A 15,693-nucleotide genomic window follows, 5' to 3' on the forward strand; every position below is an offset into this window, starting at 1 on the left:
CAGCCTGTGGGTCAAAGGTGAACTGAGGGCAGGATGTTAAAGCACCTGGATATTGATATCCCCTTAGACGAAACGAGTGCGTCATCAAGTACACTTTACTTGTTACCATAGTATGGTAATTTGTCCTCATCTGTCATTGTCATAATCAACTGTCATTGTACTACTGTATCCCACACCTTGTAGGAATTACATAATTGAAACAGTGACTACATTCAACCATTTATTCAGTTAATAAATTACAGCTGCGTACAATGCTGTTGGACCCCACCTGTTGAGTAGGTACAGAGGGAAGGGACATTATTCATTCACCTTACATTTTATGAGTTCAACATGAATACAGCTAAACTTGGGAGCGCTATCAGATACGGTTTGAGACATATTTTACTCTAATGTGTTTATTCAGGAGGAAAAGTAAGGAGTGGTGCTTATTCACAGATACCCCACCCCCCCACCCCCCCACCCCCAACAGACTTTATTACAACACGGAGACTTTTGACCTGGAGTTAAAAAACACACTAATTTTCATGCTCCTCAAATATTTTAGTCCAAGTACCTTTGAACATGTGCTTCAATTACTCTGCACTTCCTTATTTTGCACTGGTTGGGTCTGACACACTAAGAAAATGACCTCAGATATGATGAAAATTCAGTGAAAGATGGGAGTCGCTGATTCATTTCTCAACACTTTGGATTTGCTGTAACTGTCCCATTATCTACTGGACATGTAGTACGTGATCTTGTCCTTTTTTCAAGCTGTGTGACTCTTTGAACTCATAGACAAACCAAATGTAACACGAACATAGTGTCTCTTCAGCGAACACAATAACAGATGTGTGTGTTGGGTGTGTTTATATTACAGGTGGAACTAGAAACATGGAACTCCCATGAGAAAACTCCCATAAAAGTGCAATAAAAAAAATGTCACAGCTGACTGTTGCATCATAACAAATACAGGAGATTATAACAGGGTTGGTTTTATTTGTTGGCTTTGAATGGAAATTAATACTGACCTAGGCCTGAGGCTTAATAATTCAAGGAGAGTTGGGGCTCCAGGCCTGTGGGGTTATGATTAACATGGTGTTCTTAACATATTTTGTAGAGTTTGGGGCTTTGACTTCAGAATTAGTGCACAGGTGTTGCTGATCACTTTAGCAATAGCTCTGGACACTGAAACTAAAGCGATAGGATTCAACCACCATTGACTTTTATTACACACACTAGTTCCTACCGCGACATGTCAAAATTTCTGCTGTGGAAATCCCCTAAGAGGATGATGATATGTGCTGAATCTGAACTTTAACATCTGCATTCACCCTCAAATGCACGATTGATTTGTAATTTTTAAAAGGTCAACTTGATTTTTAGATACTTGATACTAGTTTATGCGTCGTGATTTTTGTTTCCATTAGTCCCATTAAACTTGGAAGTCACGGTAAGGATATTTAGACTATAAAGGAGAATGAGTCATAGTGTTTATCCGACCATATTTCTTCTACAGGTGAAAAGCAGTCTTGCTAACACAAATATTGTCTAGTTTTTCCCATCCACACTAAGAAAACATGTCACGAGTTATGCTCCCCAGTAACTTTAAGGCTGTAGCTACTGAAGACAATGAGTTCTTGATGTCTGTGTTTTTTTCTATGTTTGGGGGTTGTAAAAAAAAAAATGTACTGAAAATGTAACTGGACATTTAACTGAATAAGTAAAAGCTTGCACACCTCAGTCCTAAATGATATATCGTGAGTGGCTGCACACTCTCCACAAGCACAGGTCTACTTGGCAAATGGTGCCATGTCCTGCTGCTGCACCAGTTTGGTGGAAATCAGCACAAATTACGCATTTGTTTATTCTCACCACTGTTTTGACCAGAACTCTAGCCCCACCCACTGAGACCAGTCCAGCCAATGAGCTCTCTCCTGCCTCAGAGGAGTGATCTGGATATCTAAAACTCCGGTCTGCTTGTTCATTGTACTGAGTCAGCGGCCATGCGCATATGGACCCAGAGGAGGGCTGTGCTGTGTAGGCTGTAGTCTACATAAGACCTCTGCCTGCGGGACCTCCGCATTCATACCTCCCAGACGCTCTGATCTTAGGAGAAAATCGTAAATCCAGGAGAGTCTTGACGGGTGCCTTGGGATCATTTCTCCAGCAGAGCCGCCCTCCCCCTCTTCCCTCTTCCCATGACTGACCATCTCGGACCACGGATGCAGGGAGCAGCAACGATGCGGCGGCTCCGCTCTTAACTCTTTGGACCCCGCGTAAAACCCGCTCCCACTTGACGTTTTTTTTTTTTGTTTTTTTTTTGTTGTTTTTTTTTGCCGGTTCTTGCCGTAGGAGTCAGAATATATACCAGGATGAAGCTCAAACCGAACCAGACCAGGACGTACGATGGCGAAGGCTTCAAGAAACGAGCGGCGTGTCTGTGCTTTAAGAATGAACGCGAAGAAGAGGTAGGAGACCCCGCAGTGTAACGCTGTGTGCAAATTAACCTTTTTTTTTTAACAACATACATCGGTTGTGTGTGACTTTGTGGCCTAGTCATCCCCCTGTCTGCACCCAGTCATTCAGACAGCACCAGGGGAGGAGGGGAGGGGGGGTGTGCATAAAATTGACAGTATTCTTTAATAATACATATAGGTTTTTGATTTTGGCGTCTCCTCTTATGTGTGGCTACATTTGCATTGTTTTTATGTTCCTCTGAAGGCCAGTGTTTTGGTTTGTGTTTCTGTGGTGCTGCTGCTGCTGATGCGCCCCGGGCTATCCAGTTCAGGCTAGTTTGAGGGGCACGTAGAGAAAAGAGAAAAACGACTCCTGTCAAGCTAGCTCCGCTTAGCAACGCACGGCTAACGGTCGCGATTTTCAAAATAAAACACCCAGCCGAAGAACCCCATTCCAAACTGTGCTTTGACTCGACGCGAATCTCTTATTGTGAAGACACACTTGCAGTATTTCCTTTTAGCATCTTGCTAGCTTGAAGTAGCAAACAGAGGGGGGGGGCGAGGCGCGCTGTTGCACGTTTCCTTTAATAGCGGGTCCGACATCGGCTTGTGTTGAGTGAGGAGATGAGAATATAGGCTACAAGTCTATAATTAAACATTATCTGTCAAATGTCGAGTCACCTCACCACATTTAATAAGCACGGCAGCGCAAGCATCCATGAGCAGACAGGGGCCATTCATGATAATGCTGCATCCCGCCGGCCTTGAGCGGGCAGCTGCGTAGCAATTATGTGGATGAGGATTTAAAGGGGCCTTCACCGCGTAAATAATGAATGTGGTGTGACAGACTTTTAATGCAATTATGTGTTTTCACGGTGATATACAACACAGTAGACCCGCTGTTTTTTCGTAGCCTTCAGCAGTATTTCCCAACACGGACGTAATTAGAAATACATTAGCTGTATAACTCCCAAGATATGAACCCATCAGAAGAGCTAACAAAAGATGCTTTTTTTGGTGGTACGTTTGCATATAATATGTAATATACAACATCCACAATCCAAAATCAAGTGGCCCACATCTAACACAGATGACAGGTAAAACAGCACACAACCGTATATACTGAACAAAAAGATATATACATTTAAAAAAAGGCAAGTTCAAGTGGATCCAGAAACATTAACAACTTAATATTTAGGCAGTCTAGACAAAGCCCATGATATATTAAGTACTTAAGTAGTTATGTTTTGGATTAGTCATCTGTTGAATTACTAGTTCCCAAGTGGGACTAATAGCCATGCATCCAAATTACAAGTGAGTCATGGTTATGTTAAAAACATCCGGACCATATCTCATTTATTGTGGCATATTTTTGCATGTCTAAATTTAGCCTCCTCTTTGAGCGTGGCATAAACAAACCATTATACAATATAGAGTGAAAACAGTCCAGTCTGGTGTCACTAGACACAAGCATATCTGCTCGCTGACATGTGTGCAGATGTTATGTCATCATTATGTCTGAGTTTTAGGTCTAGGGCCACAAAAGCAATGCAGAGCTTTTATAAAACTGATGATATTAAAATAGAGATTTGTGTCTCCGTTTTGTATTTGTTGTTATAAAACTGCCAACCTGCCCTTTCTCCTAATTTTATTTTATCGGAAGATGTTTGTACACTGATGCTTTTTTAAAAACTTGTAATTACTGTAAAGAACAGTCAGAATATTGTGACAACATAAGTGTGTAGGTGTGACCATAACCCTCAGGATTGTCAGGCTCTGACAAACATGTCTGCTCATGTTATCACAAAGATGACACCGCTTGAAGTAAGAAAACCAGTCTGGTACTCTGATTGTGATTTTTGGGCGATAACAATATCCATTTTCTGCTTAAGGAAGCTTGAGCTATTGGGCTTTGTGGCACCAATACCGTCCTTACACACACGCCTACACAGACACAATCAGTTCCTAGACACAGGAGACCCAACTGTGGTGAAATAAGAGCCACACATGCTGCTAGAGTGTTTTGTTTTGTAGAGGAAGGGAGAAAGCTGAGCCCTCAGGGCGAGGTACTCTGACAGCAATTAAAGTCCTAACAAGGGAAAGCAGGAACCTGACAGGACAGAGGAATAACAGAGATAGCTGAGTTGGGCCACCTGAGTTTAACACCATGTGAGTTGCTTGGGGCCTGTGTGCCAAGAGAGTTGGCTCTTAATTATTTTACATCATAATAGTGCCGTGATTGGTTACAGAAACCTATAATTAAATAAGTAGTCCGAATATATATGTTTACAGATATGAACAATATTCGTATTGGATATTGTGAAATGCTCAGCAAAAGCCAAATTTGTGTGTGTGTAGCTGATGAACAGCTTTTGGGAAAAGATTTCATCACAACGTTCATTCATTTCGCAGAAGTAATATCATTGCAGTCAAAGGTACAGTGCTCATACGGCTGTAGAGCTGCTATAATCAATATTTTTATATTAACAACAGATTAAATGACTGTGTAATGTGAAAAGGGTCACTCACCCACAGAGAATGATCACCCAGGTCTGCAGTTCCCCTCAGCTCTATGGATTTTTTAGTGTCTGTCAGCTCATTGTTTTGGTTTATTTGCCTTCCACCAAAAGGCAGACGAAGTTAACAATTATTAGATGACCCAAATGTCTGCTGGATGTGTACATAAGAAATTGTTTGCCGACAAGTTCACTACAGTATATCAACTACATAAGGCCTAATTTCTGAATCCGAAACTGAAAATTGTAATTTAAAATCCTTTTTTTTTTGTTTGATTTAGAAGCAACCTCATGCTCGACATACTCTGTTGGTCAGGCTTTTGTTCAACTTTATTGCAGTGTGCATCAGTTAGAACGAGAGAAATGAACTGCTACCTCTGATCGAGGCAACTGTTCTAGCAATAACCTCCATGTTTATCAGATTATAACCTAGAGGCTAGATATGGAAGATTATTGCAGCAGATTGTAAATAGTGTAAAACTGGAAATGGAAGGGGGGGTTATCGGTGTGAGTGGATGCGTCACCATAAAAGGTGTTCGGTCTGTCTCTCCATTTGCCTCCTGCTGTTTGTCTCTGACTTTCCCCCTTTATGACTCCACTTATGTGTTGATACCAATATAATGCAGCGACTATATTATTGTCGAAGCGCTATTGATTCTGCCCTAGCACACGTGTACTTGAGTGTCTAAGACCTACCATTATTCTCCCCTCCCAGCGCCCGGCCTGGCCTGGCATTTGGAGCCTTCTTTATTTGACAGCTACAGGCGTACCTCCTCGGGGAGGAGGAGGTGTTTATGTCCTCCAGAATATTCCTGCCTGCTGTCCCTGTTTGAAGGCATGCCAGAGGACTTACTGTCAAAGCCAGTCTTTTACTACCGGTGGCAGTTGTGAGATCTCAAATTGAGTTAAGAATGAGCGATTTTTCTTTTCTAAATCAGTCAGAAGAAGCTTGTCCTTGTGTAACTTTGTAGTGTCAGATGGATTTTTGGATAGCAGAGAGTTCGGCTAACGCCAGATGTGTCTGACATTTGAACATAGTCTTTTTCATTACACGGAGGAGATTTACTGTATGTTGCCCTAGAATTTGCCCACCACTCTTTCAACAATGGGGGGGCCCCTGAGAAGTGGTGTGTGAGTTGCAAAACAGTAAAATGTCACCGGGAAATACTACAGTATTCCCTCTGTGGTTTCTCCTTCACCCTGCCCCTCTTTCCAAATATAAGTGGGGTTTCTGTGTTCAGAGTTCAGCTGTCATCTGACCGTTGACCTGTCACGAAGGTGTGAGTTATTTTGTTTTGGTTTTTCATCACGCTCTCAAACGTAGCCTACAGAGTTAAGTGCAGGATATATATCATGATTGAGTGTCATTGATTACCAGCCAGTGCTACTTTTTCCCCAGGGTGGCTCTACAGTTGCCTGGGGGTACTGGAAGGACTGTAGAGTAGATTTCAATTAGTTGTGAATTTGGATGATTTGTAATGATCTTTAAATACTTTATTACTTAAATACAAGGCTCAAAGGCAAACCCCTGCTGCTCCCCCTTATAAAACGAATAGCCGCATTCATCTCAGCAGCACATGTGAAGAAACACATTCTTAATTATACACCCTTTGTAATATGTCGATTCAGTGCTCTACATTCCTAAATTCATTAAAACAAAACTAAATGTAGCCTGCACTGCATTCTGAGGATGGACATCAACCAAAAGATAAAAATGGAACAAGCAGAGCAGAAATCTGCTTTGTCCTCGCCGCCCCTGGAAGCTCTGTGGCTTTTGTTTTGTATACAGCCCACACTGCCGGCTTTGGACACGTTGACACTGGCGATCTCCCTGTAAGCCTTGTTGGCTGCAGCTCAGTGCGCAGCCACACACAACCAGACAGTGAGGACCAGGTGTCGGAGCGCTAACGCATCCAAAACACAAAGAATGAATGAATCTTTTATTGTGTCATACCACTGAAATAGCCCATCCTGCGTGGAAGTACCTCACACAATAAAAGCACATATGAAGACAGACTTCTGGCAGGTGACGTACTGAAGGAGGACAAATAAACCCTGATGCTGCTTATGACATACATATTCCCAGACAACACAATCAAGGGCTTCTGGGTCTCCCAAACAAAGATAATTATTTTATTAAATACCCCCTCCACAGTTCATGATTAAAGGACTAGTTTGTTTTAGCTCGAGGCCATCCTGTTCCTCATGTTGCCGGCTCAAGTAGGTTACGAGGTTCAACTTTGCACATTTCTTACAGCTGGCACTCTCCTGAGAAGACGTCATGTTCTGCAATAGCACCGCTTGTGCAGTTACTGTAAATGTGTCTCCTTACTGTAAATTATATAAGACCTACACCTGTTGCACAGGATAAACACCTCTTGTGAGTGTGTTTTTCTTGAACCTTTTCATCTGCGGAAGATGTTTAGCAAGCGTGCGCACACTTAATCCACAGCTTCATACTTGACATTCGTACAGTGTGGCCGCACACACGCAACTCGTCCGCCTCCCTCCCCCTCAAGTTAACCTATATCGTCTGGGAATAAGCAGGTGGCTGAGTTGGGTGAGCGCGGCACGTGAGAAAGGCAGCAGCCGACAAACGCTCACTGTCAAGGCCGCAGGCATGTGCCGTCCAATCGGTTTGGCCCTTGGCCCCGGCCCTTAGAGAGCCTCAGAAGGCCTCTCCAGCTGCAATCCCATTAGAGAACGTAAGGGAAGATATACGAAAGCTGAGTTAGGATTAAGTGACAGGCTGACTTCTCCTGCAGATTACTGGATATGGTGATCGGATGGGTGGCAAAGGTAGATGTCACCATCTGTTGTGCAAGCTGCTAGACACATGTTTCTCTCTTTAACGCGTGTGTATATTTACATTGACTGCCTGTGTAGAATGATTTCTGAATTGGCAAGGATGCATGAGAGGTGTTAATGATTATAAGCAAAAAGATGGGAAGTTTGAGTGTCTTTGAGCGAGACTCTGCTGCGTCTAGGCTGCCTTTTCCTTGTCCCATTCTTGTGCAGAACAGATTCGGTTGTATGCTTGTGTTAGATTATACATTAAATTAAATGCTGTGAGATTTAGAAAATGCAGTCAAATCACAGGTAAATGAACCATCGGAGTACTGTAATTGAATCCTGTTTCATTGGTTTTTCTTGTATTGGCTGCTGATATTATTACAACCTGTGTCCTGTCACAGACTGTGTTTAAACAATGATTTAATTGCTCCATGCAAATGCAATAATGTTTACAGCAGGTGTGCTCGTGTCTGTTGTGGTTGCCATATGGACACTGGCAGAAACTGCAGACACAGGCACATCTGATCTGTGCATATCAGTGTCCGCTGCAACTGTAGTGTAATTCAAACCAGGGCGCTCAGCAGAGCACAGATAGAATTTGAGTGGCTCATGCTTGGTTTTACATGCATTGTTTGCTGGGGTCATGTTGTGTTGGATCCGCTTTGGTTGAGCTTCGTCACCAGGATAAAATATAATAAAGACACGCGATGGCTCTCAAAAACATGGGAATAAGATTGTTTTGTTTTGGTTAGTTAACATCTGCAAAGCACTGCTACAAAAGTTTGTGTGTGATATTTTGAATATATATAATGGGAATGAATAATTGAAGTTGACATGGAATAAGCCCAATAGCACATTATCATACTTCCATGTACTTGTTGAGGACTGTTTATCTGTCAGAATGAAATGTTTGATGGGACTATACGGACACTGTGGTAGATTTAGGATCCTGTAGGCAACAAGAGAGAATAAATAGCAGAGGCACCACCCATCATCAGTCATCAGTCATCTGTCCTTCAGACCCGAGTCAAAGGGTCATGGCTCGTGTCAAAGTGCCTAGTTTCAGTGTGACACACTAAGTAAAGGCCACTGCAAAGAGAGGGGAAGTCGCTGAGGCAAATCTTAATCAACAGTTGTGTGCCAGAAAAAATGTTTCCCCCACAACTAAACCAAGTAGAGAGATTATGGTTCTCCTTTCCCTTTAGGTAGTGACTTCATGCTTGACCCTGATATGATAAGCGTCTGTATCTCCGAGAGTCTTACAAAGTCACAGTGAAAGAAAAAGATTAAGACTCTGTGTATTTCCTAATGTTGGGTTTTCTTTGACAGGTTCTGCTGGTCAGCAGCAGTCGGCACCCGGACCAGTGGATCGTCCCCGGAGGAGGGATGGAGCCGGAGGAGGAGCCATGTGGTGCAGCGGTGCGAGAGGTGTTTGAGGAGGTGAATAAATCTGTGGATCTTTTTTTTTAAGTTTTGCTTCAACATCCTATTAACTAAGTCTTGACCCTAAAGAGTTTTTTTTTACCGTGGTTGACCTTAACTTACATCCAAAGACCACCTATCTGTTACATAACAAGGATCTAAAACAGCATGTTTGTGTTCAAAAGGCAAGAATTTCCACAGAATTCTTGTGACAAGGGTCAAGACTATTCTAAGAGAAACCATAACAGGATGGTGTCTTTTAAAAGGAGAAAGTAAAGTAGGGGTATGATGTTGCTGAAATGTTAAGTAAGTAAAAACATAATATATACGTGACATTTTTACAGAGGGACTTGGCAATTTCAGGGTGAAAATCTGCTCAGAGGTCATTTGAGACAACATATGGCTGCTGAGGACATTACACCAGCCATGTTTTGGATGGGGAAAGCTCTTTTTAGTCAATTTTTATGATTAGAAATCTTGCAAAACAGCTCAGAAACACATCTGTGCATCCTTTGAGTTACTCGTGACTCGCTCACACTCTTGCCAGTGTTCGTTTCCAGTCAAAGAAACACTCTGAAATGACCCGGAGTTGCCGTGGTTGGCAGCATCATGCATGCTAAGGGTGAGATTGTTGAAGGGCCACGGTGTCAGTAGCTGGGTGACTGAGGAGCCCACTGGTATTCCAGAGGTCCCGCCGGTTGAGAACGCTGTGTTCTCAGTCACGTCAGTGGTCTAAACTTGGCTTCTCGCTGGATTCCTGTGCATTCACGGACCCAGCAGGCCAGCCCGCTGGACACATCAGTGGGGCAGAGTGACACTTGTAAAGTATGCTGAGAAGGGGAAAGGACAGATCTCGTGTCTATGACAGTAATTTGAATCCTGTAAAGTAGATCTGAATTAATAAAACAACTGTTGCATGTTATGAAAGGGACATAATTACATTTCCGTAATAAAACTCTTTCAGGATTCACACCAGATTTTTTTTTTCCCCGGGTGACTGGACAGTTCATATGATTCATAATGATGAGTGTTATTATATAATGTGTTCCTGAAGACTTGATATCATCAGACCACATGGTTCCACACAGACATCATTACACCTTTTAGAGAAACGATGATTGTAGCTTGGATGATAGTTTCTACAAAAAGCTGTGAGGCCACAGGACAAAAATAAACCCCAAAAATATCTCATTCGTGGCACAAGGGTATATTCTGCAGTTTAGCTCCGAATGTTTTCATGCTTTGGTAATTGTTTGTCGAGCACTTCTATATCAAAACAAAGCATGGGAGGTTCAGTAAATAGAGCTGGACTTGAAGTTCTTTAAAACACTGAAATCTAATACACAATACCGACTGGTGTGACACAGAATATGGTCTGTGGTATGAACCCTATTGTTTTCACCCTCTATTCATATGGCTGATTTGTGTTGTGTGTAAGGTTACATCTACACAAAGGTGCCCTCTTATGTCTGTTTCTTTTGTAGAATTGAACCAGTAAGAAAAAGATTGCTCATTCAATGATTTCTCTCTCTCTCTTTCTCTCTCTCTTTTCTTCTTCAGGCTGGTGTGAAGGGCAAGCTAGGCCGTCTGCTCGGTGTATTTGAGGTAAATCTTTCACAAAATGTACGCCTTTCTCTAACTGAAATTCCCAGTATGGGTCAGGATACCTGGCTACTAAACTTGACTGTGGTTCTAATGTATTTTGCATTTAATAGTGAGCTGCATTGACAGGAAAATTGTAGCTCAGTGCCTATTGACAGTCCAACAGATGTGGAAATCAAATAACACATTCTCGGGTGAAATCGGGTGAAAAATTGAGCTAGTTGCTAGAGTGATGTCGGTGTGAGGACTCTCCTGTCACAGAGTTTACTATAACTGTGTGTGTTTATGGTTTTGTATTGTCATCAGATTTAGTTTCCTTTCTTTCTGATCCCTAAAGCAAAACCAAGATCGGAAGCACCGGACATACGTGTATGTGTTGACTGTGACAGAAACCCTGGAGGCCTGGGAAGACTCTGTCAACATAGGTAGCATTTTCCTCCACTTTCTCATAAATGTTTACAGATGCAGATGCATTTGTGTGTGTGTGTGTGTGTGTGTGTGTGTGTGTGTGTGTGTGTGTGTGTGTGTGTGTGTGTGTGTGTGTGTGTGTGTGTGTGTCTATATTGCTCTGCCTGGGGCTGTCATACCTTTTACAAAATACTCTATCTTTTTATTAATGTGAATGCCACTGTACTGCATGGAGACTATATGGGCAGTGGGGTGTGCAGTGACAGCAGGTGCCTGTAAATCTAGGCCACTGATCTTAGCTGCAGTGGTTCTTTAGCTGCAGTATATTAGAGCTGTCAGCTGTGTAACTCAGTGTAAACCAGAAACTGCTGCATTTGCTGAGCTCTTGTTTTGAAATCTGAAAGAGTTTGCAGCACATGTGGAGTCTATTTTTGTACATACATGCACATTTGTAGGTTTGTCATATTTTCATATGCATATGAAATACATTATATTATGTATAGTATATTATATATATATATATATATATATATATATATATATATATATATATTGTTTTAAACAGACAAACCAATTAGCTGAAGATAACATTTGAATACACACTGCCTTTGGTGGTACCTTCCTGCAAAATATTTTAGTCCTACTTCACATTATACTTCTAAATTTCAGTTAATTCAGTCAACTATTTCTTCCATCTAGCTGAGAGAGGGTAACATGTTAAAGGTATTGAAGCTTACGATTTCCTTGACGTTTGCTGCATATATACTAGGAAAAACAGCTTTGATACAATTTCAAATCAACCAGTGGAAAATGAAAATGCATCTCGTGTTTTTGTTGCAGGCTGTATTACATAAGTGCAGTCTAACGTGAAAGGTTCCTTTAACTCATGCATCAATCTCTGTCTCCCTCTGCAGGCCGTAAACGGGAATGGTTCACTGTGGAAGAGGCCATCAAAGTGCTGCAGAGCCACAAACCCGTCCACGCCGAGTACCTGCGGAGGCTCCAGCTCAGCTGCTCCCCCACCAACGGAAACTCCATCCTCCCGAGCCCCCCACCAAACGACAACTACCCCCATTACAGCGCTACCGCCACCACGCCCTCGACAGGGAGCGTGTTGGGCTCCTCCTGCAGATAGGACTGCACCTAAACCTTCTGTCCTGTCCAGCTCGGACAGTTCACTGAAAGTCTGTACAGTCTTGCATGAATCTAATGACTTTTTTTAGAGTTACGGCTCTCTTGTATGTATAATTTCTAGTCTTAGCTGCAGGACAGACCAAAGCCATTGCCAGGACTGTGTTAAAGACTCATGTGACTGAGCAGGAGAAGCTGGTAAAGCTCATATCTCTGACAGAAAAACTGTGGATATGGCTAACTCAAGAACACCTTTCATTTGCTGGCAAACACCGGACTGATGAGCTGAAGTTTGTGAAGAAGAAGCTGCAGACTCTGCTGGCGAAGGAATGCCTTACAGAAACTTTGTACGAATGTTGTATTTGGGTTGTTTTACTTCACTAATGGACATTTTTATTTTCTTTTTAGCAGAATGCTTTCTAGTTAATAAAAGGGTAATTGACCCCAAAGCACGTCCATGTGGGGAATGTTGAGTTTATTGAATAATGTCTTCATCATAAACCCATGATGATGACAAGCAAATACCATATTATACTACATGGATCTAACTTTTAAAAAGACACCTGAGCATTGATATGTTTAAAGAATCCCCTCTTTTGAATTTTAATGTAAAGTGGGATTTTTCTTTACACCACATAATCATTAGTGAACTAAAATATTAAATCCATTTCCCCACATTGCTTTTCAAAATTACAAATGGGGGCATTAAAATAAAAGTAACTAAAGTTTGCATTAACAAATGCAAAAACAAAAGAACAAAATGAAATCAAAGTTGCCCTGATAAAAGCCGTCAGTGAGTTTCTACCTCAGTAAGCTGAAAACTGGATCCGAGTCATGATGCTGTTCGATATCCTTTGACACAACACTGCTGTGTTTATAGTTAAACTTCAGCCAATGCCCCCGAATTACAAGTCAACTAACCTTGACTGATCCAACAAACTGGTGTGTGTCGGCTGTTTGCAGCCACATACCTTTCACCACTGCTTGGTTTTTCCCATGTTGTCAAAGTCAAAGTATTTAATGATACAAAGGTATTATGTGCTGCCTTGGACCATGGTTGGGGGTCAATATAATATAAAAATAGAATTTCTTTTAAAACATTTTACCTTGAATGAAAATAATGGTGATTCACTGTTGTACATTTAAACCCACTGCTTAGCAGTTTTATTGTGTATCATGGAGCTGCAAGGCAATTTGGTTAAAGTGGCCACTGAATAATTTCCATTCACAGTTTAATTGTTTGTGTTTATCTTCTACAAGTAACTAAGGTTACTTGTGTCTAGGGCTGCAACTAATTTTTGTTCATTGATTGAATGATTTTTCATTAGCAAATAATCTGCCAATTATTTCTTTGATTACTCTAATGACCAGAAAAGGTGAAAAATACTGAAAAATATCAGTTGAGTAATTGTTTCAGCTCTGCTTGAATCTCCTAAAGGTCTGAAGAGTTACGGATAGTTAGAGTTTATGATACAAGAACCTATCAGAAAAACTGTTTTTAGTAGTAAAAAAAAAAAAGGAATGCAGCTTTAGTTTAATTCTTTCAGTTATTTAACCCCCCCCCCCCCAATGTTTCCTGCCCCCACAAAAAAACAACCCGCAACTGAATTATCAAGATGAAGACAAATCCAAAGAAAAAAAAGACTTTTTTTGCTTATTCATCCACCCACTCACTCCTGTGTCGACAGCTGAATGACGACTAGTAACCATACAGAGATTTGTAAATAGCTTTGAAGAGAAACATTGAAAATGTGTTTTTAACCTGAATGAACCTGTAAAAAATTCTCTTAATATTTTATATATTTTTTAACAATGTACAGATGGCAGAAAAAGACGTGTAGAAAAACCTCACTGAGTATGTACAGTACAGGATGTTTGTATCAACTACAATGTGCCACAGGTGAAGGATGTGAAGGTTGGTTGGTTTGTGCTTCAGTGGAAGTGATGCATCTCAACGCGTGATTTGGTGAATTCCACATGGTTGTCCAAAATGAATCAAGAGTTAAATTACAGAGTGAGATGTAAGAAGACAGCACAAAATTACATTGACAAAAAATTACATACTTTATCCTCAAAATATTTGAGGTGTTGAACCAATTAACCTGTGTTTGCTATCGATAAGCAAGCACAGGAGTCTGAGTATCAATGAGTACAGATAAAATGATGAAATCTGTGTTTTTTTCATAACGATACATAACATTTTTGGAGAAAAACTGCCATTTTAAAAAATAAAGGTAGAATAGTAATGATCGCAGCAATGTTTTGGAGGCTTGATACACTTTCACAGACGAATAGTCAAATATTTATTCAAACTGTTTCATTGGAGTAAAAAATGTATCGTCTCTTATAGGTTTTCCCATTCAGCACAGACTTATGTCATGTTTCAAAACCGTGATGGGTCACTGCTCCATCATAATGTCTTAGCTGCACAATATCAAATTCTGATATATCGGTTCAGATTGATTCATCAACTTTCAACCTTGTTTGACAGATAAAATAAGGACTCCAACCACCTTAAACCTCTGTGTGTGTGTGTGTGTGTGTGTGTGTGAACGTGAAGTGTGTATTGTGGGTTGATGAACATGAAATATGATGTGCCAAATTATAAATTTGTTGGTCTTCAGATGTTAACATTATACAGCTCTGTAGGTCAACAAGTTTGTGAAATAAGTTCTTAAACACTGCTTGATTGACGTAATTCATGTTATCTCAGAATGTAATCATTAATCACGTGAAAAAGTGTGTGTTTATAGAGATTGCCTGCCTCCTCCATTATTGAAATTATGACTAGGCACTTATTCTTTACCCCAGACTGTTTTAACACTCACTCGTCATGTAACTGAGCATATAAGACCATTTCAGACTATGATCCAAATCAACAAAATTGAACTTAAACCCATTCACCGTATGTTTCTCACCGTAATGGTGCTCCATGAAACACCTTCCTTCTCCACTTGTTGAAATGCTGTTTCATGTTTGTGTCTATGTTGATCTGTGACTTTGTCCTATTATGGGTAAAACATGACAGTAAGGAAAAGTATCCCACAACAAAAAAAAATGTGTGTGCTTAAATACAGAAATGTAAGACAGTCGGGACACAAGTGTCCATTAAATGACTGTTGTTTTGTGGATCTGGACACCTTGAATGTTTGCTGAACACATTGTAATGTCATGCGGATGTGTGTGGCACGGAGCAAACTAGAGACTTGTCACCATTTGTTCATGACTATTATGCACAGAAAAGTTTAATGTGAAAGTGATTTAAAGAGCTGGACTGGAGAGATTGTTTTTGAGAAAAGATTGCATTAAAGGGGAAAATCTCATTGCAACAGTTGTTTAGTGTTCATTTATCTGATCACGATTCAGAATATTAGCTGGATGAA

At 40.9% G+C, this 15,693-nt stretch overlaps 1 protein-coding gene across 1 annotated transcript; it reads left to right on the top strand.

The window, feature by feature from the left end:
• The first annotated feature begins 1,965 nt into the window (after positions 1-1,965).
• Positions 1,966-15,639, top strand: nudt4b (nudix (nucleoside diphosphate linked moiety X)-type motif 4b). Its single transcript, XM_071502369.1, has 6 exons — positions 1,966-2,450; positions 9,077-9,187; positions 10,730-10,774; positions 11,109-11,196; positions 12,094-13,773; positions 13,858-15,639. Exons 1-5 carry the CDS (start codon positions 2,355-2,357, stop codon positions 12,312-12,314), a joined length of 561 nt encoding a protein of 186 aa, XP_071358470.1. The 5' UTR covers positions 1,966-2,354; the 3' UTR covers positions 12,315-13,773; positions 13,858-15,639.
• Positions 15,640-15,693: the final 54 nt, after the last annotated feature.

The sequence above is a fragment of the Trachinotus anak genome, unplaced genomic scaffold, assembly GCF_046630095.1.
Source record: "Trachinotus anak isolate AG129_WGS33_773 ecotype Australia unplaced genomic scaffold, CSIRO_AGI_Tana_v1 ptg000018l, whole genome shotgun sequence".
Taxonomy (NCBI): Eukaryota; Metazoa; Chordata; class Actinopteri; order Carangiformes; family Carangidae; genus Trachinotus; species Trachinotus anak.

Coding starts and splice junctions, on each gene's coding strand:
- nudt4b (XM_071502369.1), top strand. CDS start 2,355: ATGAAGCTCAAACCGAACCAGACCAGGACGTACGATGGCGAAGGCTTC. Junction 9,188..10,729: donor TGCGAGAGGTGTTTGAGGAG/GTGAATAAATCT, acceptor TTTCTTCTTCAG/GCTGGTGTGAAGGGCAAGCT. Junction 11,197..12,093: donor GGAAGACTCTGTCAACATAG/GTAGCATTTTCC, acceptor CTCCCTCTGCAG/GCCGTAAACGGGAATGGTTC.